The following is a 22,228-nucleotide window of genomic DNA, read 5'->3' on the forward strand; positions in this document are numbered from 1 at the left end:
AGCTGTGCTCTGATGTCCTCTGGGTGCAAGCTAATGAACATATCACGCCATGCTCCGCTCCCCATAAACATCATATTTTTCCTTGTCCTTGCAATCTCTCTTGCTGTTGCCAGTGTCTCTGTGCAGCTTGCTGTGAGCTCTGTCAGTATGTCTACAGTCTGAGAGGCAGCAGGTTTTTGAAATGTCTGTCTGTCTTCCTTCCGTCTGTCCTACTCTTTTCCATGTCCCATGATCTTTGTCATCCTCTGGTATTCTGTTCTCTGACACTGTTTAATTATTGACATTATCACAAAGCACAGTGTCGCTGGAGTCAACTTCCCACACCCACCCGCTCTCCTAGTCTTCCCTGCTCTTCGGAGTGTGTCAGCCATGATGGAGGCAGATGGGGAGCGACTTGTTCGTCTCTCACTCGCTGTTTGCCTTCTTCTTGGTGGCTTATTTTAAAGCCTAACCCAAGGTCACTGGCACAGGAAGCTCTTCTCACACTGTGCCACTTCCAAATTGCCCCCAGGTTTGCCTGCAAAAGAAGCCTGTCAGAAAATGAGAGCACAGTATGGTGACTTCCAAAGACCCATTCAAAGGCAGCCTCAGCCAAGACCACAGGCCACGCATGTGTGTGTGCTGCAATTAAACAGTCATGGCTGATTGTGGAAATTACAGGACATTGGGAAATACACTATTTGCCAAAAAAATTAACATTCGCCGGATGGATGGAGGAAAACTAGTTTGAACTTAGTCTAAGTCAAAGTACAACATTTATTTATCATTGAAGCACCCATCCACCTTCTATGCATCGTCGAGCTGTCTATACCTCAAATTTCATCTCTAAAGAAATAGGTAGACATTTTGGGAAATTGTTTTCTCATCAAAAGGTTGATGTCTGTGTGCTAAGTATGGATCTGGAGTCAGGGGGGAATTAGCTGACCTTAACATACAGACTAAAAGCATGGGGAACCAGATAGCCTGACCCTGTCTGAAGTTCAAGAATATGCATAACAACACCTCTAAAGCAAAACAAAAGCTTGTGGTTTGTTTCTTTAATCAATGCACAAACACCATTCTGTAATTTTACAAGGAATTATGTGCTGTAACTATTTCCTGGTGACAAACACGGGGAACAATGACTTTCCACTGTGTTGTCATCATCATAAGGGTTGCCAGGCAACCAACAGATATGCTAAACAGACATACTGCATGCAGGTTTTTTTATCTGGGATGATCAAGAACCCTAACACACACACACATACACACACACACACACACACACACACACACACACACACTCTTTCTCTCTCTCTCTCTCTCTCTCTCTCTCTCTCTCTCTCTCTCTCTCCCCCCTAACCCTAACCCTCTGATGGGCTAACCCTGGTATTCTTACCCTAACTCTAACCAATCTCTCCAGTCTTTGTGCTAAGCCTGGCAATTCCTTCCAGCTACTACATACTTAAAGGAACAGTGTGTAAGATTTAGGTGGATTTGGTGAAATCTAGCAGTGAGAATTGCAGACTGCAGTAAAAAGCAGTAAAAAGCAGTCAGAATTTCTTCAGTGTTCATACTTCATGAGTTTTTACTGAAAGCTGAAATATCCACAGAGGATTCTTCCTCTCCAAAACAAGCATGACTTAAACTGGTGAAAACACTAAAGCAGTTTCAAGTTAAAGAATTTGTGTTTTTCTGTCTCTGTCGTCGTTCCTTAAACTATTAATAAGGGATAATCCTTTATTCTATCTTTCCATCTGTCTGTCATTATTTATTTTTTTATTTAACATTATATCATATATGTCTCATCACCTAATGCTGGGCATATTTAAGGGTTTCTTTAAATAATTAATATAAAGAAATGACCATGTAAAAAACAGGAGCTTATTGTGTGCTGATCTTCTCTTCAATGTATGTCATTGCCACGACCAGCACTGAGTCAGTGGTGTGACAAGTGTTGCTTATCATTCTTATGGTCAGTGTAGTTTGGAAGTTGGAGACAAAAAAAGTTTCCAAAGGTGAAAGTCAAAACATGGATAAGATCCTGCTCAATTACCTAACAAACAAAACATAAGTTTCATCTCTTTTACCTTTTTAGACGAGGGTTCTCATTTATAAAACAGTGCATCGGCTCTATACTAAAAGAGGGTGTGTGAGCAAAAGCCAAAAATGGCACGCAGCAAAAATATTCTGATATTTAATTGCCAGTGCGCAGTTTTTTTTGTCAGTGCAAAATCAACTTGGAATTGTCTGCACATGGATCAGCCTTCATATCTCGCCCTCTACACGGCCACAGTCAACCATAAATGGATAATGCAAAATACCTCATGAATTGATGCATTAAAATGAGGCTGCTAATGAATGGGTCCTTACGGTGAATCACAGCAACAGTGTCACTGCAGTATTATATGTTAACAGCTTTTAGACTACTTGCTTCTCACAAGATGACTGTGACAATCAGTGATATCCCTGACTATGAGATATCATTTGAAAATGAAAGTTTGATAGGTGAACACATTTTTTTTTATTATGTTTTTATTGCGATCTTCGCCTACATTGTGATTAGGACTCATAATAAGGGTATGCATTTTAATAATTGTGCAAGAGCTGTCATTGGATTTATTTCTAGGCTTTTCTTATTTATACAATCCAAATGTGCAGGTGATGAAGTGCACTGCAGTGATTTTACACACAAAAGCTTAGTTAAAAACTTAAGTTGTACTTGATAATGTATATATTTACAATATTAGAAGATATTATTAAAAATTACTGACACAAAAATCGAGGTGCTTGTGGGTGAGCTGGATGTGAGAAAGCACATAGTCTATTCTCTCTCTCTCTCTCTCTCTCTCTCTCTCTCTCTCTCTCTCTCTCTCCCCCCTTCACACTTGGTTGTTCTATCCATTAAAGGCAGAATGCCCCCCCAAAAAATTCTTGAATCCTGTCACCTACCACAGCCTGACATCATTTTTAGTGCATACACAAGGGTTATAAATGAGGCCCCAGATTAGAACTGGACGATCTTCTTACGGAAATATTATGAGTGAAAAAAAGCAATAGAAAATACCTTTACAGTCTGAAACATTCAATATTTAAATGCAAGGTTAACATGATCAAAACAATAGTTATCTTCTATTGTACCATCAGCCCCCACAAAGACATACGAACACTCACACACATTCTGATTTAACTTAAACACCTTTAGCTTCTAATCCCTCAAATTCAATAGATGTGATGCAGCAGGATTAAGCCCTGCTTCGACGTGCTTTGTTAAGGTTCAGATTTGGACCCTTGAGAGCACTTGAGGAGCTATGCATGGGCAACACACACACACACACACACACACACACACACACACACACACACACACACACAGCTCTGTGGTTAAGTAGGTGTAGTAGTGTCCACTTTATATTGTAATGAATAAGAGAAACTGAAAGGCAAGATCAATCAAAATCCCCCAGTATTTCAAAACATGATGGCTTGAAATTATCCATGAATTACTGAGGAACAATAGCGTCTGTCAGTCCCTACACACAAACTAAGATTTGGGCCACCTGACAATGACTGACTCATGGATGCTCATTCTTTTGTTACAGTAAAAGAGTGCCCCGACTTCACACAGCTCCCTCTGACACCAGTGTTACTCCCCAACACCTGCAAACAGAATGTGTCAAACTTAACCTTTGAAAAGAGTCATGGGCAGTTAACTGTAAAAACATGAATATCATCAACTGAAATCATGTTTGCTGTAAGGTTTTGCACACAGAAACTATTTTCTAAGTCTTTGTCACCACCTGGTGTTTTTGAAAACACCAAGTGGTGATATACATTTCATTTTGAGTTTTCCAAGGCAGCTAGCAACTGCAAGAAAATGTTAGTTGACACAAGTCAAGAAAACATCACTGACGTTTTCTTCTGACATTACTGATGGATGCTCAGCAGATATTTGATTGTTCAGAGACCTTCCTTTTCTTTTGTCCTGGCCTGCTACAGTGTTAATTTTGACAGTTGTTTTAGATTAAAAATGCTTATTAGTTTTAGTCGGCCTTCATAGTTTTAGTTGACTTTTAGTCCTGTTTTTTTTATTTATTTTATTTGTTTTAACTAATCCGGTGAGGATAATTCATGTGTCAGAAATCAGAATCAAGGTGACAGGTTGTATAAAAACTTCATTTAGCATCATTTAGGCATTTTTTTTTTTTTTGACAACTACAAATAACACACACTTACAAGCTGTCATTTCTCCAGCAGTGTTTGACAGGTTTAAGTGGTGATTGACAAACACACTCTTACTAATCATCATTTGAAAAGCTCAACATCTCTCTATTTATGGTCTCAAAAACTTTGACAACCCATACAACTAATCTGAAACAACTAGGTTTTATACCCAGGGTTATTGTAAACTCTGACTTTTTTTTTTAGCTTGTCATTATCTCATTTTGGTAATGAAAAAAGTACACAGACAATTTTTTTTGTCAAAGTTTTCATCAACGAAATTAAAACTGACCCACTATCTAATTATTTGGACGTTTTATATGTGTGGCTCAACCGCAGCAAAGCAGGGCCAGCCCTAATAACTAAGTGAGTTCCCCATTGGTCGTCTCTTGCAAAATGAAGACGCTTACAATCCTCAACTCAAATGTAGCTTGACCATGTTTTGTGATATGCTACTTCAGTACAGAACAAATAGAAAAGAACAAATATTGCTGGGACCACTACAGAAAATTACAGAAGAACATTTAATGTTCAGGAATTCATATTATATAGACACCACTGACTATCCCCGTAAGAGTTTGCCTGCAGTTTAGCAGAGTGTCCATACACAGCCATATATCAGGTTTCCACCAGCTTGTAAAAATAATGAGCATGGCAAACGTGATGTCACCCATTGGTTTATGGACTCCGATTTTGAAACCCTGAGTTTGGCATTCCAGCCATCACCATCTCGATTTTTGAAGCCAGTAATGACCATATTTGGGTGAAAGGGTGGAGCTGTGGAGGAGCAAGGGGTGGATCTGACCGAGAAGCCGAGGACACTATCGGCAGACAGCCTGTCACTAATAACAGCCCGCCCTTAATCATGTGTAACTTTGAACCTTTAAGAAAATGTAATAGGTCAAATGGAAGAATATAGGCCTAGTCAAAATTATTTATACAGCACCTTTCAAAACAACATAAATAGGTGCCTCAGGGCGGGATGAACCTGCTGTGGGGTTTTTGACACTTGACCAACTGTTCTTCCTGCTCTCTGTGTTCTGTGTGTGTACCCCATCACATCCATTTACCCATCAACTACAGACTGCAGATTACACATGACAACATTATATTTCAAGTGGGCATCTGGGGCCTGCTTGGTGATCCAGCTGTGGCGCTTTTACAATCTTCAATGCAAGATTAAACCATTTCAAGACTACAGATGGTAACCATGAGAAATCATGTAATTCAAAATTAAACTCTTGAGCTCAGTGCTAATGTCAGTATGCTAACATGTAATCAGTCAAAATGCTTATGTTTAGCATGTGCACCGTCTTAGATTAGCATGTTAGCAAGCTAACATCTGCTAATTAAAGATAAACACAAAGCACAGTTAAGGCTGATGGAAATTCAGGTATTTGGTTATAAGCCAAAGTGTTGGACACATTCAAATGTTGACCTGATGATGGGACAAGATGAAATGTCAAAGAATAATTATTACAGTTAATCCTGAAGGGGGAACGTGGTTACCAAATATCATGGAAATCCATCCAGTAGGTGTTGAGATATTACAGATGGAATGACAGCTCACATTACCATCCCACTTGCATGTCCAAAATTAAAGAAGTAGAATAAGTGTGATGAAAATAACTAAAATCAACTGAAAAACAGAGATAAGACATTCTACAACTGATAAAAGATTGTAATACAGCTTCCTGTACAACAGCATATCACATAAATTCACCTAAAATTACCGAAAATGCCTATCCAAACAATAAAGCAGTAAAACAAAGGGCTGGGTTAACATAATCAATTCATCTGATTCAATTCATAAAATAAAGATCAAGATCAATCTTATAATATACGCTTTTTACATGGATGTGTGAAGCTTTAAGCTTTAAGTAGTAAACAGGCCGCAGCACTAACATTTTAAGTACAATAGAATTGAGAAGCTCCGATGCTACCGGCTCTTTTATCTGTAAATGTTAGCTTACTGTTTTTATGTTTTGGTGTCATTAATCATGCTGCAGCAGCCTCTCCTCCTGCTGTCTGTCCATCAGGGCTTCTGTGCCACTTTTACACACACACACACACACACACACACACACACACACACACACACGCGCAAACAGAGTAGAGAGATGCCGCGTTGGAGACAGAACCAGGTAACCAGGTAAACATGTAGAAAAGTAATATTTTATCTGCTCTGTCCAAAGTCTCCATCCACCACCACTGATATTGTGTCTTAAACAAGCACAGAGCGTTTTCCAGCTAATAGCAAATTGTTACTAACAAGCTGATCCAACAACAGTCTAGTTTAGTTTGCCACATATTTTAAAACATACCGATGGTAATGTGACCTGCAGGCAGTGAATCTCCTCAGCAGCAGAGGGAAGAGCAGAGAGGACAGGACTGATACTGACTGTCTGTGTCCTTTATTATTTCTAAACTCCACTCAGTGTTGTGATGTCAGGAGTATGATTTATTTTCTTTACATTTTAGTTTCGTTTCCAGTCAGATATTGAGTTTATATTGTGACTTTACTGTTTAAATATTACTGCGGCTGCTCTAGAAACAACATTTAGTTATAAAATTATTCAGTTTTTTTTTTTTTTTTTTTCTGGAACACAGTTACAGTTACCAACTGACAAGACAAAATCAAAAAAGTCAATATCCACAAGGTGGCAAAATAAAAATGAAATGGACACAATGTGCAATGACAGGACAATAGAAAGTGGAAAATAATAATAATAATAATAATAACAAATGAATAAATAAAATACATTATGCAATAATCCGAGATACAGAGAGAGACAAAGGGGAGTATCACTGCTCGTAAATCATGCCAAGTCAAGCTCCAATACAGGGAAATTAGTCAACCTGGTGTGCTGGGAGATTTTCTATATAAATTAAAAATGGTTGCCATATTTTGTAAAAACTCTTACTTCTTTTCTGCTTCCAATAAGTTATTCTCTCCAGGGGCACACAGCTATTGATTTCACAAAGCCACATTTTAATTGGAAGAGGGGCGTCTGATTTCCAGTTTATCGCAATACATTTCTTAGCAATTGTCAAAAGGATTTCTGTAAGTTTCTTAGCATAATTTGCTTCCAGATTGGAGTTAGTAAATTCTCTAGTAAACAAATTTCAGGTTCCAGTGGAAACGTAACCCCATGGATGTTTGATAGAGTTTCACATACCCCCTGCCAAAACCCCTGCAGTTTAGAACAATGCCAGGTAGAATGAAGGATTGTTTCTTCCGCTGTTCCACATCTAAAACAAAGAGGTGATATATTGGAGTTGTATTTGTCTAATTCATGTGGGGTAATATACAGCTGATGCAGAAAGTTGAATTGTATCAGCCTATACCTAGCGTTTAAAGAAGAGATGACCCCATCTCTGCACAAGTTCCTCCATAACTGCTCCTCAATACTTATTCCCAGGTCCTTCTCCCATTTAAGCCTTGATCTATCCATACCTGGTATTGATAAAGTCGACATAAGAGCTGTATACACCCTTGAGATAGTTCTAAATAATGGTTGGCCAGCATGACACAGATGCACAGATGGAGACGTGGGAGGTAAATTCCAGTCTCCTTTTTGACTGGCTCTAATAAAGTCACGTAACTGGAGATAACTAAGGAAATCTTTATTTGTTAAACTATACTTTTCTTTTAACTGTTCTTTTCTTTTAACTGTTCCGTCTTTATAGCAGTTTTCTAGGTGGCAAACACCTTTCCCCTGCCAAGATCTGAAGTTGCCACTCTGAAGGATCATTGGTAGCAATCTGTTTCCCTATAACAGAGTTTTAGGAGAAAGAAACCCTTCTAGGTTAAAAAGTTCACAGAGTTTATATCAAACTTGGATTTAATGGATGATTAAAAGATTATCAGTTGCAGTTTTGATTGTTTTTTTATCGCATACAGTAAATTTGTTTGTCTCCTCTTTCATCTCTATCCTTTCAATACTGAGCCATGAAGGAGGAGGGCCCATGTCAAACATCTGTGCCAAGAATTTGGATTGAGCAGCATAGTAGTACAACTGAAAATTAGGGAGTTTCAGACCTCCATCCTCATAATCCAGAGCTAATTTATCCGTGCTGACTCTTGGCATCTTACCATGCCAAATAAACTGCCTGATTAATTTTTTAAGGGAGGAAAAGAATGCTATTGGGACGTGAATCAGAAGTGACTGAAACATATATAGGAATCTAGGCAGGATATTCATCTTTATAACATTGATTCTACCAAGTAATGTAAGAGGCAAGTCCATCCATTTTTTCAAATCTTCTCCCACCTTCTGAAGCAAACTAACTAAATTGAGCTTGTAGAGATTTTTAAGGTTACTGTCAACAAATACACCTCGATATCTAAAACCCATAGGAGACCATTTAAAAGGAAACTTATGCTTAACTCTACTGAAATCAAATACAGACAGCAGCAAAATTTCACTTTTGTCAAGATTAACTTTGTACCCAGAAAATGAACTGTATGTACCCAGTAGTTCCTGCAGGTATGTAAGAGAGTGTTCAAGGTTGCTTAAAAATAAAATGTCATCCGCAAAAAGCAAAATCTTGTGTGTATCAGTGCCAGTCTCAAAGCCGTATATATTAGGATTGCTTCTAACAGCCTCCACCAGGGCCTCAAAGAGGGCGGGGTTAGCTGGGTCCCCCTGTCTGTTGCCTCTATAAAACCGGAATGAGTCAGAAGTGATCCTGTTTGATCTGTTCTCTGATGAAAGTACAGGATTCGGGTTGTTTTAAAAGTGTAGGGTTAAGCCTCCATCTGTAAGTTTCAGTTACCTTATCGCGAATGGATACAGACAGCACCAAAGGAGAATGATCACTAATCAGTCTCGGAAGGTATTCAATCTCTATCACTCGGTGAAATATCTGACTAGAAATCAGAAGATTATCTATACGGGTATGACAGTTGTGAGGGTGCGAATAAAATGAATAGTCTCTATCCTGTGGATGCATCTGCCTCCAGACATCAATTAAATTTAAGTCTCTCATGAAAGAAATTGTGGTTTTAGCTGATTTGGTGAGAGGGCAGGGTCTATCAGAAGATCTATCAAGCGCTATATCTAAACAGAAGTTTAAATCTTCTCCTACCAAAATTATTCAGTTTTAATCCTGTCCTGAATAAATGATTATTTCTTAATAATTTCTTGTAAAATTTACGGTATTGGTTCACTGAGAATCTTACATTCTAGCAAAAATTGGTATTGTAAATAAAATATCCCCAGTCAAATTGAAATTGAATCGAATCGAAACCATGTGAAATGAAATTGAATCCATTCAGGAAATCAGTAGTGATACCCAGCCCTTGTAAAACAATGCACTGAATGTGTGAATATAAGTGAAAAACAAATAAACAAAGCCAGAAATGTCTATGTAGAAGTTTACTCTATATAAAAACACAAAAAAGCATTTTTTTTTAAATACTGTTTTTCCCTTAAGACAACAGAGGAACCATTTATTCATTATTCATGTACATTTATAACAGTCTATGATGACAATAAGGGGTTAAAAACTGCTCTGGAGGTTTGTCCGACAGAGGCTGTTATTGACCAAATAAAACCTTACAAGGACCCATGGATGGGACGTCAAATTTCTTATTATACTCCATCACCTAACTTCCTCCTTTGCTCCCATTATAATTACTACAGCCACTAGTTCCCCAACAATAAACATAAAAAATTGGCTGTAATAAGCTGCTTTAACAAATGGTCTATGTGGTCATATTTTAGAGGACAGTCTCAACAAAACAATACATAGGCATCCATTGTAATTCCAGTGACAGACAGAATGAGGCTGAACTCAGTGATGTCCCATTTGGCAAATGTGTGTTGCATCAATTCCTCCATCTCATTCTCACATCTCTCCCTCGCGTCAAAAGGTGGGATACGAGTGAAGGAAGCGAGGAGGAACCTAGAGGGGCCCAGACGCCTGACAGAAGCCACTGCTGCTCTCTCTCTCTCTCTCTCTCTCTCTCTAAACAACTAACAGATCAAAGACACAAATATTGATGCAGTGTAGTGTGCAAATTTTCACATACACATGCATGAATACATGTTCACCTTCAGCTACGCATACACACACACACACACACACACACACAAACATACACCATATATGCAGCATCTATATTGATCTGTGACCATAGAAACCATCCGGTCGCAGTCAGACAGCAGTTGCTAGGGAGTGTGACTATATTGTGGATATACTACTCCCTCTTTCTCTCTCTCCATGCCTTGCTAAACCTTTTATTTCTTACACATAACAACTCTGTTTTCTGTCTCCCCTTTCATTTCTGTAAAGAACAACAACAGAAAACAAAGCTGTAACTCATTTTTCATCTCTTATCAGATGGCCATCTACTTCCAGCCACATCCTCCCTCCTCCAATCTGACACTGTGGACATAGAGTCAGGGGAGAGAAAAAAATGTTCCTGCAAAGATGACAAGATCTAAGCCGGATCAGAGGAGATGAAGTTTCTGTGAAAGTGTGACAGCTGGTGTGACAGAGCATGTGAAGGAAGGAAAAGAGGGAGAGAAAGGGGGGAGGAAATGGTGCTGAATAGGACAAATAGATGAGATGGGCTGAGACAAGAAGAATCTTCACTCTGGAGGTCATGTGTGTGATTAAAGTATACTTTTAATATAAAATCAAATCTTTTTTTGACACTACTTCCTTTAAGCTATGAAAACATACTTTTTTTTAAAGATATTTTTGGGGCATTTTTTAGCCTTTATTTGACAGGACAGACAAGGCAAGGCAAGGCAAGGCATGTTTATTTGTATAGCACAATTCAACACAAGGTAATTCAAAGTGTTTTACAGAGACATTAAAAGCAACAAGACACAATTTAAAACAATAAAAACAGTCGATTAAAAAGGGAAATAGAAATTGAGAATGATAGTGATAATAATAAAATACAGTAACATAAAATAAAAACAGGCTCAATACATTGAACAGTCAGGATAAGAAAAGAAGTAGAATAATAAAAGGCATAAATCAGCAGTGTGTAGTTAAAAGGTACAGGCAGTAGAATACAGCAGGTAAGTATTTAATCTAAGAGTATGTTTCAGTAAAAAATAGTGTTTTTAGCCCTGATTTAAAGGAGCTGACAGTTTGAGCAGACCTCAGATCTACAGAAAGTTTGTTCCACAGGTGAGGAGCATAATAACTGAATGCCGCCTCACCTTGCTTGGTACTTGTTCTTGGAACACACAACAAACCTGTTCCAGATGACCTAAGGGGTCTGGATGCTTCGTAGGGAACCAGTAGATCAAGCATGTATTTTGGTCCGAGACCATTTAGGGCTTTGTAGACCAGCAGTAAGATTTTAAAATCTATTCTTTGACTCACAGAAGGCCAGTGTAGCGATTTAATGACTGGTGTAATATGGTCCAGTTTCCTGGTGTTTGTAAGGACTCTGGCGGCAGTGTTCTGAATCAGCTGCAGCTGTCTGATTGATTTTTTGTTAAGGCCTGTAAATAAACCATTGTAATAATCCAACCTACTAAAAATGAATGCATGAATAAGTTTTTCCTTGTCTTGTTTAGACAGAAACCCCTTAATTCTAGCTATATTTTTCAGGTGGTAATAGGCAGATTTAGTAATAAACTTTAAATGGCTGTTGAAGTTCAGGTCTGAGTCAATAACAACACCAAGATTTCTGGCTTGATTTGTAGCTGTCAATGACATAGAGCCAAGGTGGGTGCTGATCTTTGCCCTTTCATTTCTAGGGCCAAAAATTAATACCTCTGTCTTTTCTGGATTTAGCTGGAGAAAATTCTGGCACATCCAGTCATTGATTTGATGAATACAGTTACTCAGTGAGAGTAAGGGACTGTAGTCGTGTGATGACACTGAGATATAGAGTTGTGTGTCGTCGGCATACGTATGATAGGAGATGTTGTGATGTTCCATAATCTGGGCTAGGGGTAGCATGTAGATGTTGAATAGAAGTGGTCCGAGAATGGACCCTTGAGGAACCCCACACGTGATCGTAGTTCGCTCAGATTCATGGTTACCAATTGACACAAAAAAGTCCCTATCTTGTAAGTAAGATTTGAACCATTGTAGCACAGTGCCGGTGAGTCCCACCCACTTTTCCAATCTGCTAAGTAGTATATTATGATCAACTGTATCAAATGCAGCACTGAGATCTAGTAATACCAGGACAGAGGATTTGCATGCATCATTATTCTGATGAATATCATTTAAGACTTTGATAAGTACAGTCTCAGTGCTGTGATGTGGCCGAAATCCAGACTGAAATGTGTTAAAAAGATTGTTTTGCATCATAAAAGTATGGATTTGCTGAAAGACAACCCTTTCAGTGATTTTCCCCAAAAATGGCAGATTTGATATTGGCCTATAGTTACTACAGGTGCTGGTCATATAATTAGAATATCATGAAAAAGTTGATTTATTTCAGTAATTCCATTCAAAAAGTGAAACTTGTATAATGTATACATTCATTCCACACAGACTGATATATTTCAAGTGTTTATTTCTTTTAATTTTGATGATTATAACTGACAACTAATGAAAACCCCAAATTCAGTATCTCAGAAAATTAGAATATTGTGAAAAGGTGCAATATTGAAGACACCTGGTGCCACACTCTAATCAGCTAATTAACTCAAAACACCTGCAAAGGCCTTTAAATGGTCTCTCAGTCTAGTTCTGTAGGCTACACAATCATGGGGAAGACTGCTGACTTGACAGTTGTCCAAAAGACGACCATTGACACCTTGCACAAGGAGGGCAAGACACAAAAGGTCATTGCTAAAGAGGCTGGCTGTTCACAGAGCTCTGTGTCCAAGCACATTAATAGAGAGGCGAAGGGAAGGAAAAGATGTGGTAGAAAAAAGTGTACAAGCAATAGGGATAACCGCACCTGAGAGGATTGTGAAACAAAACCCATTCAAAATGTGGGGACATTCACAAAGAATGGACTGCAGCTGGAGTCAGTGCTTCAAGAACAACCACGCACCGACGTATGCAAGACATGGGTTTCAGCTGTCGCATTCCTTGTGTCAAGCCACTCTTGAACAAGAGACAGCGTCAGAAGCGTTTTGCCTGGTCTAAAGACAAAAAGGACTGGACTGCTGCTGAGTGGTCCAAAGTTATGTTCTCTGATGAAAGTAAATTTTGCATTTCCTTTGGAAATCAAGGTTCCAGAGTCTGGAGGAAGAGAGGAGAGGCACAGAATCCACATTGCTTGAGGTCCAGTGTAAAATTTCCACAGTCAGTGATGGTTTGGGGTGCCATGTCATCTGCTGGTGTTGGTCCACTGTGTTTTCTGAGGTCCAAGGTCAATGCAGCCATCTACCAGGAAGTTTTAGAGCACTTCATGCTTCCTGCTGCTGACCAACTTTATGGAGATGCAGATTTCATTTTCCAACAGGACTTGGCACCTGCACACAGTGCCAAAGCTACCAGTACCTGGTTTAAGGACCATGGTATCCCTGTTCTTGATTGGCCATCAAACTCGCCTGACCTTAACCCCATAGAAAATCTATGGGGTATTGTGAAAAGGAAGATGCGACACGCCAGACCCAACAATGCAGAAGAGCTGAAGGCCACTATCAGAGCAACCTGGGCTCTCATACCACCTGAGCAATGCCACAGACTGATCGACTCCATGCCACGCCGCATTGCTGCAGTAATTCAGGCAAAAGGAGCCCCAACTAAGTATTGAGTGCTGTACATGCTCATACTTTTCATGTTCATACTTTTCAGTTGGCCAACATTTCTAAAAATCCTTTTTTTGTATTGGTCTTCAGTAATATTCTAATTTTCTGAGATACTGAATTTGGGATTTTCATTAGTTGTCAGTTATAATCATCAAAATTAAAAGAAAAAAACATTTCAAATATATCAGTCTGTGTGTAATGAATGAATATAATATACAAGTTTCACTTTTTGAATGGAATTACTGAAATAAATCAACTTTTTGATGATATTCTAATTATATGACCAGCACCTGTAATTGTTGTGGCGTCCAGATTTAATTTTTTTAGGAGAGGTTTTATTACTGCAGTTTTCAAGGCCTGGGGAAACTGGCCTGCTTTAAGAGAAGTATTTATTATCTGCAGTACATCTGGAGCTATGCAGTTAAAAATGGTTTTAAAAAAGTTTGACAGGTGTTAAAAGGGGAGAGAGAGGGAGTGACATGCAGCAAAGGGCCACAGGCTGGAGTCGAACCTGGGTCGCTGCGGCAACAGCCTTGTACATGGGACACCTGCTCCACCACTAAGCCACTGACACCCCAATGAAAACATACAATTTAATGTTACTTCACATACTCTTTAAGGCAGCTAATGGAGCACTGAGACCAAAAGAGAACTAAGAAAATGTTCTGAGGCTTTAGGATCTTGTTTACCATTTGGCTTCTGTTTTCATCCTCCGCACATTTACAATGTTACAAACACCTTTTGCAGTCATAGGTTAGGTCAGGGCTCTATTTTCCCCATTTATTAGCCAATATTGCCACCCTCTGGATCTTTGTCTAAACACTCCTTTCATTTATATCGATTGATGTTAGATAGAGCCCGCTGATTGACTCGTTGTGTGAGCAGTTCATACTTTTTATACATGTACATCTCATAGATGTTTATCAGTGATTGTCTATCTTAGTTTACCTGTAAATATTTAACTGGCAATTTTAAATAAACATATTAATATAACATATACATATAATATAACAATATTACTTTCATTTTGAGAGGGAAAACTTGTTGAAATAGTTGCACTCAGTTGAAAATAAAAGCAGGCATGTCTGGCACTGGCCATCATTAAAGGAAGGCTTCACCTACAAAATGATCATTAATATATGAATTGGTTTTGTTTTTTGTGAGGAAAATGTGTTTTTCTCTCATGCATCCATGGTAAACAACAAATCCAAAAATTCTTGATAAATTGGAGTATATGGTGGCCACCTTTAGCAGCAAAACGATATGTAAACAGTTTCATTTATCAAGTTTTATACCCAGTACTTCCCAAACACATGCATTTTCACTAGAACTTTTATAACACTTATGCATATGTGCGTTTGAATTCTGTTGGTGCATTCCATTGAGCAGAGTTCAAACGCACACACTTATCCAGGCGCGCTACTCATCTGTGTGTGAGACTGGTAATGTAGAAATGTTTTAAGCCCAGTTCAGACCATGATTCGTGACAAGACTAGACTGTTTTAGAACATGGCAGAGAAAAGTTGCAGCGGTGTGAACTGGCTGGTCTGAGCTCGACTCAAGCTGGCTATTGGTGTCACCTGCAACTCAGCTGGTCAAAGTGTCAGCAGCTGGTTTTACTATTTAAAGCATGTCACCTGTTCAACCTGTATCAGCAGGGATGCAGCAGGTGCTCCATCCCTGCTGATATGGAATTTATACTTCTGCGTTGAATCGATGCTGTAGATACGGCGTAGGCTCTGCGTCAACCTGGAGCCTACATTACATTTTTGCCTCCCCAGAGATATAACTACGTGGTGTGGCTACGCAGACCTCCTGTCTATGTTTGTAAGCTGAAACCATTTCCCTCAGTGGAAATGAAGTTTTTATTTACTTTTATTTCAGATATATAAGAAAAAATAAATTGAAGACAATAAAGCCTCCACATTCTAAGTCTTGTGTGTGATTTATCCTTCAGGGATTTATACCTCAGGATTCATCCTGGCTTCATATGAGCAGAGGAAATCTCTGCTCCTCACTAGGCTAATTTATACAATGTAAAATGCCATCGGCTTGTGCTAATAATGTTAGCATGTTGTATTTGTTTGGAAAACGTGTTTTGTATAAGACAGTTGTTTTGTCTGTGAATGCTGCGAGCAACTGAAGATGAAAAATATAGTTGAAGACTTAAAATATATTTATATTTATATCAAAGACAGAGATTGTAAACTCACAATCTAATCCAGTAATAATGTGTATGGTGATTTGCACTTGAAAAGCATGGAGGTTAAAATACAGTAGATTTCAAACTTTAGACATCTATTTGAATCTTTGGCTGAACAGTGTTCTGTGACTGTATTTCAGCTCCTTCAACTCATGTTGTAAATTTAAATTCAGCCACTGAAGTTCTGTTAAAACCCTTAAAAAACTCAATTTCAGTGTGCAGCCACACTACAATCCTGCTTATCATATTTAGTTACATATGGTCTCCAATATTATAGAAATTATGTTCCATTAGTGAGACTAGTCACATCACGAGTGATAGAGATAATTATTCATGCATAGGCTGACCGATTTTTACAATTTAAACCCCAGATTTTTTTCAAATCAATTTTGATTCTATGGTTGAAACTGAGATTACACATTATATGCAATAAACATTTGGGTGAAGTGCTCTAACAAACTGACAGCTATCTTTTGTAAAAAGTCACAGTGTTACCTGTTGAAAAAAAAAAACTTCAACTTGCAAAAAGAAGGACATGCAGGGGTTTTATTCTGAGCTGGGGTGTCTTAATCTCAGATCCTATCGGCTATCATCTGGTGACGATAAAGCATACATATGCAGATATCTGTGTAGACTGATGTGGGGTGATTTGATGGTGTGTGATATTTTAATGTGCAAAAATCACTTTTCAAAGAAATGACTGACAGTGCATACTGCTGGTAACTTTAAATAGTCCTGAGAAACAATCTGATATCCAACTAGAACTTAGATTCTGTCATACAGTAAACCACCACACTGATTCATGCACTTCAGTGTATGCTTTGATATGGACTGCAGCAGATTAGGTTCAGTTACCACAGTAACTGATTCAGTGTTTACCTTACCTCTCCTTCTGCTGAAACAGAAAACCCAGAGTTTCCCTCATCTTAGAGTTTTCACTAAACCCATTTTCTGAAACAAGGCCACATTCTCGTTCTGTTTCTCTTTTTTCACTGTTTCATCACTACTACAAATGCAACTGTATTCAGTATCTCACTATCACTATCTTCATTCATATTTTAAGAAGCTACAAATTATATTTAGCGACAAAATAAGCCCAAAAAGCTGGAAACCAGAACAGAAGTACACAGAGTTGTTGCACAGAGATGATACACCGTCTCTTCTAGTTGGTCTGAACCGGCAGGTTTTTAGTTGCAAAATGGCACATTGGAAGCAGTTGCATGTTTCAACTTGTCTCATCACATATCTTTGGTCTGAACTGGGCATGAAATAGTGTAAGTGAGAGTCAGATTTATGCTGCGCAAGTCGTGTATTAGTATGTAATTGGATGTTTTGTTACATAGTTTTGCTGTTGTTAAATGTGGCCCCCACTTGCTCCAGTTCATCGAGAACATTTGCTGTCTTTGGGTTCTTCATTCACTGTGCGATAAACTACATTTTCTTCATGAATTCAGGGTAACAGAGATGATATACAAATGATCATTTTGTGGGTGAAGTATTCTTTGAAGTTGAAACTTGCACAGATATTATTGTCACAGACTTTTAAGATGTTGCCAGGTCATGAAGTTCCTCTCAGCTTTCTGGGGTGTTTAGCATCTTTCAGTCCAGTTTTTTGGTTTTTTGACAGAAAGGCTGTGCTTCAAGTAGCCCGTAGCAGGTGGCAGTTTTCAGATAATTCTGATGTGCTTCTTGTTCAGCACCAAACAGCTGACAGACAAAGACAGAGACTAGCCAGTGAAGAAAGAGGAACAGATTTCTCAGGAGTTGGCAGAGAAAAAACAGAGCTAAAAGGAGAATGCATATTGGACTTACCATTGTCAGGTGGTCAGAAATAGGACTCCGAATGAATGCTAATATTGCTTTGTGTCTGCTGGATTTGTAAATAGGGAATTCTAACATATTCCATAACAACTTTTAGAGGTGATAATGTGTCACATTTTATTCACAGCTCCCACAAGCGGCCAAAAGTCTGTTGATTTTCAAGGATAAACAGGATCACTGTATAATAATACAGTTGACTTGGATTACCATTATTAGAGTGTGATCAAAAATAATTGAAGTTGCTGCTGTGTATCCAATAGGTAGATTTGATTTTGCTTTAGGGCTGGACACTTACTATAGAGTAAAACACTGAGGCTGTCCTCAGCGGGACAAAAGACTTTATTAGTCATTTTTGCAAGTGCCTAAAACAACATATGTTTATCTAAGATGGACCTCTTGTAGCTATGAGAGTTATGATTCTGCCCCCTCAGGAGCAAAGCTGAAAGACATGTGACGTTGTCCCTCTTAGTCTGAAAAACCTCCTAATTTGAATAGTTGTATGTGCATGTACATATTGAACTGTAGAGACAAGTGTGAGGACAGGTGTAACTTCTCTTTCAGGAAAAATTCTTCCAAAAAAAAATGTTTGACAAAAGTTAAAATGTCCTGAAGTGTTGTTGGATTGGATCCTGGAGAGGCAGCTCATGTGCAATAGCATTTTTAAAGTGCTATTTGTCAAAGGCTAACAGTTTTCATTGTCCTCCAGCAGCAGGAATTGATTTGTAAACTGCTGTTATTGGTTACAAATGGGATGTGAATATTGATCTCACTCTGCTGTGTTTGGCAGATTCCCGAGCGGACCGTGCTGACAGACGGAAGCTCTTCAGACACTACACTGTGGGCTCCTATGACAGCTTTGATGCCTCCAGGTGAGACCTCACACATGTGCTTGGTTACAAATCATCATATATATCATATAAATCATATATATATATATATATATATATATATATATATATACATATATATATATATACGCTATATCACACGAGAGGGAGTGATGTTATACTATATACTATATCGTCACGGCTGTGATTTGGTCATAGGCGCACGGTGCCGAAGACAACCACAGCCGTGACGATATACGAGTATAACATCACGAGCTCGAGTGTGATATTGCTTTGATACAACAGTTCAACAGTTAAATAAGCAAGGCTGATTACGAAATGTTGAAAAATGAGGACAAAATAGATAATTTAAGCATTTTATTTGTCTTCCGCCAACAAAAATAGTTCCCTCAGGACTCCGCTGTCACCGTTGCTATGTAACGCAGACATGGTGCACCAGGCACTTACTCTTTATACACATTTATCTGTACATTTCCATTAATTGTGCAGCCGGTGAAATAAGTCTCTGATGACTGCATGGTGGACTGTCGCTTCACAGGCACAGCCGACTCTGCCTTCTGATCTGACAGTATGTTGCTCCATCGTTTTCTGCTCTCCATGGATGGCTTCCAGTAGCTTTTTAAGGAGCTCTCAGACCTGCAAGACAAAAGGTATATTTTAGGGCCCGACTCCTAATTAGAAGACTAACTTTACACATAGGCTACGTTAAAACAACATCATACCTGTGCCCACTCACTGTCATGATCTCCCTAGCTTCAAGACCCGCATCTGACAGCTTCTGTATGGCAGTTGCCCTGAGGCTGTGATTGGTGTAGATAGCTGTTGTCCCCGCCTCTTTACACATCTTCGGCAGCATCTGTGCGAGTGAGTTTATTCCCAGCGGAGCTTTAGTGTACCAGATATTGTCTGTGTGAGCTGCTGTCATCCTGGGCTTCAGATAAAGGGCATTTGTATCTGGTGGAAGTTTGTTTAAATACTTTTCCAGGGATGCAGCGCAACTGCTGACCTAACTGACACTAACTGTCAGTATTGATTTGGTTGTTGACTGCAATCAGCTGTGAGGCAGAGTGATACATACACAGTGAAATAACCGTGATGTTGTACTCCAATATCGTCATCATCTCTCGACCAATCAGATTGCAGGGCTGGAACTAACTGTTGTATATGTATATATATGTGTGTGTGTGTGTATATATATATATATATATATATGTATATGTATAGAGAGAGAGAGAGAGAGAGAGATGCTAGTAAAACTTAAAATGAACATTCTTTAAAGCTTATGAATAATGAAATACCTTTCTGTTAATTGCAAGAGACGTTTATTTTGTAAATATGTAATTTACATACTTTTCTGCCGTTTGTCTCCTTGTCGGACTGGTTGGTTTCTGATCATCAGTCAGCTTTTGATGGAAACCTGCTGTAAATAATGCTGTGCTTTAAAAGATATTTTTTGGCCCTCCATCCAGGCATATAGGTATTTCTCCTAGTAGTGCCACTGTGGGGTCTTATGGAATATCCTGTTGCAGGACCTCTTTTAGGTTTTCAAATACCTCTCTTCACAATACACTTAGTACAGGACATAGCCAGAATATATGGGTGTGATTGGCAATGTGTGTTCTTGAGGAAAAAAAGGAAAAAGTCATCGTAGGAAAAGAAGACTTAAGATGCAGTCCTGTCCTTACAGCTAAGTGAAAAGTCCCATCCTATAGCACTTGACGCTGAGGGTTTTCACCTTGTCCTTAAGTTATTCTGCTCGACCCTTCTCTTCTGCCACAGCCACTTCAATTAGAGCTTCATTATAAACAAAGGTAGACATCTGTGTTTGTGTGTGTGTGTGTGTGTGTGTGTGTGTGTGAGAGAGAGAGAGAGAGAGAGAGAGAGAGATGAGATACATTCTCATACATACCCCATTGTGAACAAATCCTATTTATAAGAATCAATCACACAGTTGAGCTGAATGTCCTTGTGGGAACATGAATATGTTGAGCTCCAGTTGTGTTTGATCACACCAGAGGGGTATTCCAGGTAGGAGGTTCAACAAACTGAGTCTAACCCTGAGTTGATTTACCCTGAGATGGGAAACTCTGAGTTACCGGTTCCAGAACAGCTGATTTGAGTTAGTTCAGTCAACTCTGAGTATGTTCACTCTGAGTTAAGCCGACAATAAAAAGCCATCATCAATGGAGCTCCGACTCCACGATTCACCATGGCAACAGGTAAATAAAAGACAGCTCCTCCATTTTAATCCAGTGGATGTAGAGATATTAATGCATGTGGAGCAGACGGTGCACGTTTATCTTTAAAAGAAGAGCCTGAGTCAGAACGAGGAAAGTGTAAATAAGTTAACCATAAAGTTAATAAAAAAGTTTTATTCAGTGTTGTCCATTTATTCATCATTTATCAGACTTACATAATTCTTAATGAAGATAAAGTGGTGGAATCTGACTGTGTATCAGGCTGTCGATACATTACATTATATTAATAATATATAATAATATATTTGTTCAGATTTAATCTGATGGGGAAAAACACAGGAGGCAGCAACTGAAAAATAGGAAGGTTTAAAACATATAGTCTAGGCTATAGATCAAAGACATAAAGACATGACTGTAAACTCACAGTGTGACCCAGTAATAATATGTTTGGTGATTTGCACTTGAAAAGACACTTTAAAATACAGTAGATTTTAAAATGTTGCACATCTATTTGTATCTTGACTCAACAGCATTCAGTGACTTTATTTCAGCCACAAATGTAGTAAATTTAAAGACAGTGAAACGCTGCACCATTGCTCACTCAGAAATATTAACATATAATCCCCAATATTAGGCTATAGGAATTATGTTCCATCAGTGCAACCAATGACATCAGTGATAGAGATCATTAGTCATTGATACTACGTGTCTGTACCGATTTTTAAAATTTAAATAATTAGGCCTACACATTATGTGCAATAAACATTTCGGAGCTGCTCTAACAGACTGACAGTCTGATCCTTGTGCACAGTGTTATAAAAAATAATAAATATAAAAATGACAGAGGTTTGATTCTGAGCTGAGGATGAATTCTCGCTGTGTAACATTGGAATGTTAAGACAAAACTGATGTCCAAAGAAATGACTGATGTGCATAAATTCAGTAACTTAAGACAGTCCTGAGTAACAAACTAATATCCAGCAGGATTTAGACTGTGACAGACGGTAAATCTCCGCTAATGAATGCGATTAGATACAAGCTTTGACACGGACTGAATGAATGAGGAAATGAAACAGCGTGTAAGAGGGAGGAGACAGAGGAAAACTCAGGGTTTATTGAAGAAAACCTGTCAGCGAGCAGGTTATGTTCACAGAGTCTGTTACCATGGTGACTGACTCAGAGTTTCAGTTACCTCTCTTTCTGGAACGGACAACTCAGAGTTTCCCTCATCTCAGGCTTAACTTACTCTGAGTTTTCACATAACCCGCTTTC

The 22,228-nt window shown here is 38.6% G+C and overlaps 1 protein-coding gene across 3 annotated transcripts in view; it reads left to right on the plus strand.

Annotated features, from left to right (window-relative positions):
- Positions 1–22,228, plus strand: part of LOC125904945 (SH3 and multiple ankyrin repeat domains protein 2-like) — a 465,143-nt gene that overhangs the window by 340,736 nt on the left and 102,179 nt on the right. For all 3 annotated transcript variants that reach the window (XM_049602644.1, XM_049602655.1, XM_049602662.1), the window contains one exon: positions 18,698–18,779. In XM_049602644.1, the coding sequence (XP_049458601.1) occupies positions 18,698–18,779 (82 nt within the window). The remainder of the gene's footprint in view (positions 1–18,697; positions 18,780–22,228) is intronic.

This window comes from Epinephelus fuscoguttatus, linkage group LG2 (assembly GCF_011397635.1).
Source record: "Epinephelus fuscoguttatus linkage group LG2, E.fuscoguttatus.final_Chr_v1".
In the NCBI taxonomy this organism is placed as follows: Eukaryota; Metazoa; Chordata; class Actinopteri; order Perciformes; family Serranidae; genus Epinephelus; species Epinephelus fuscoguttatus.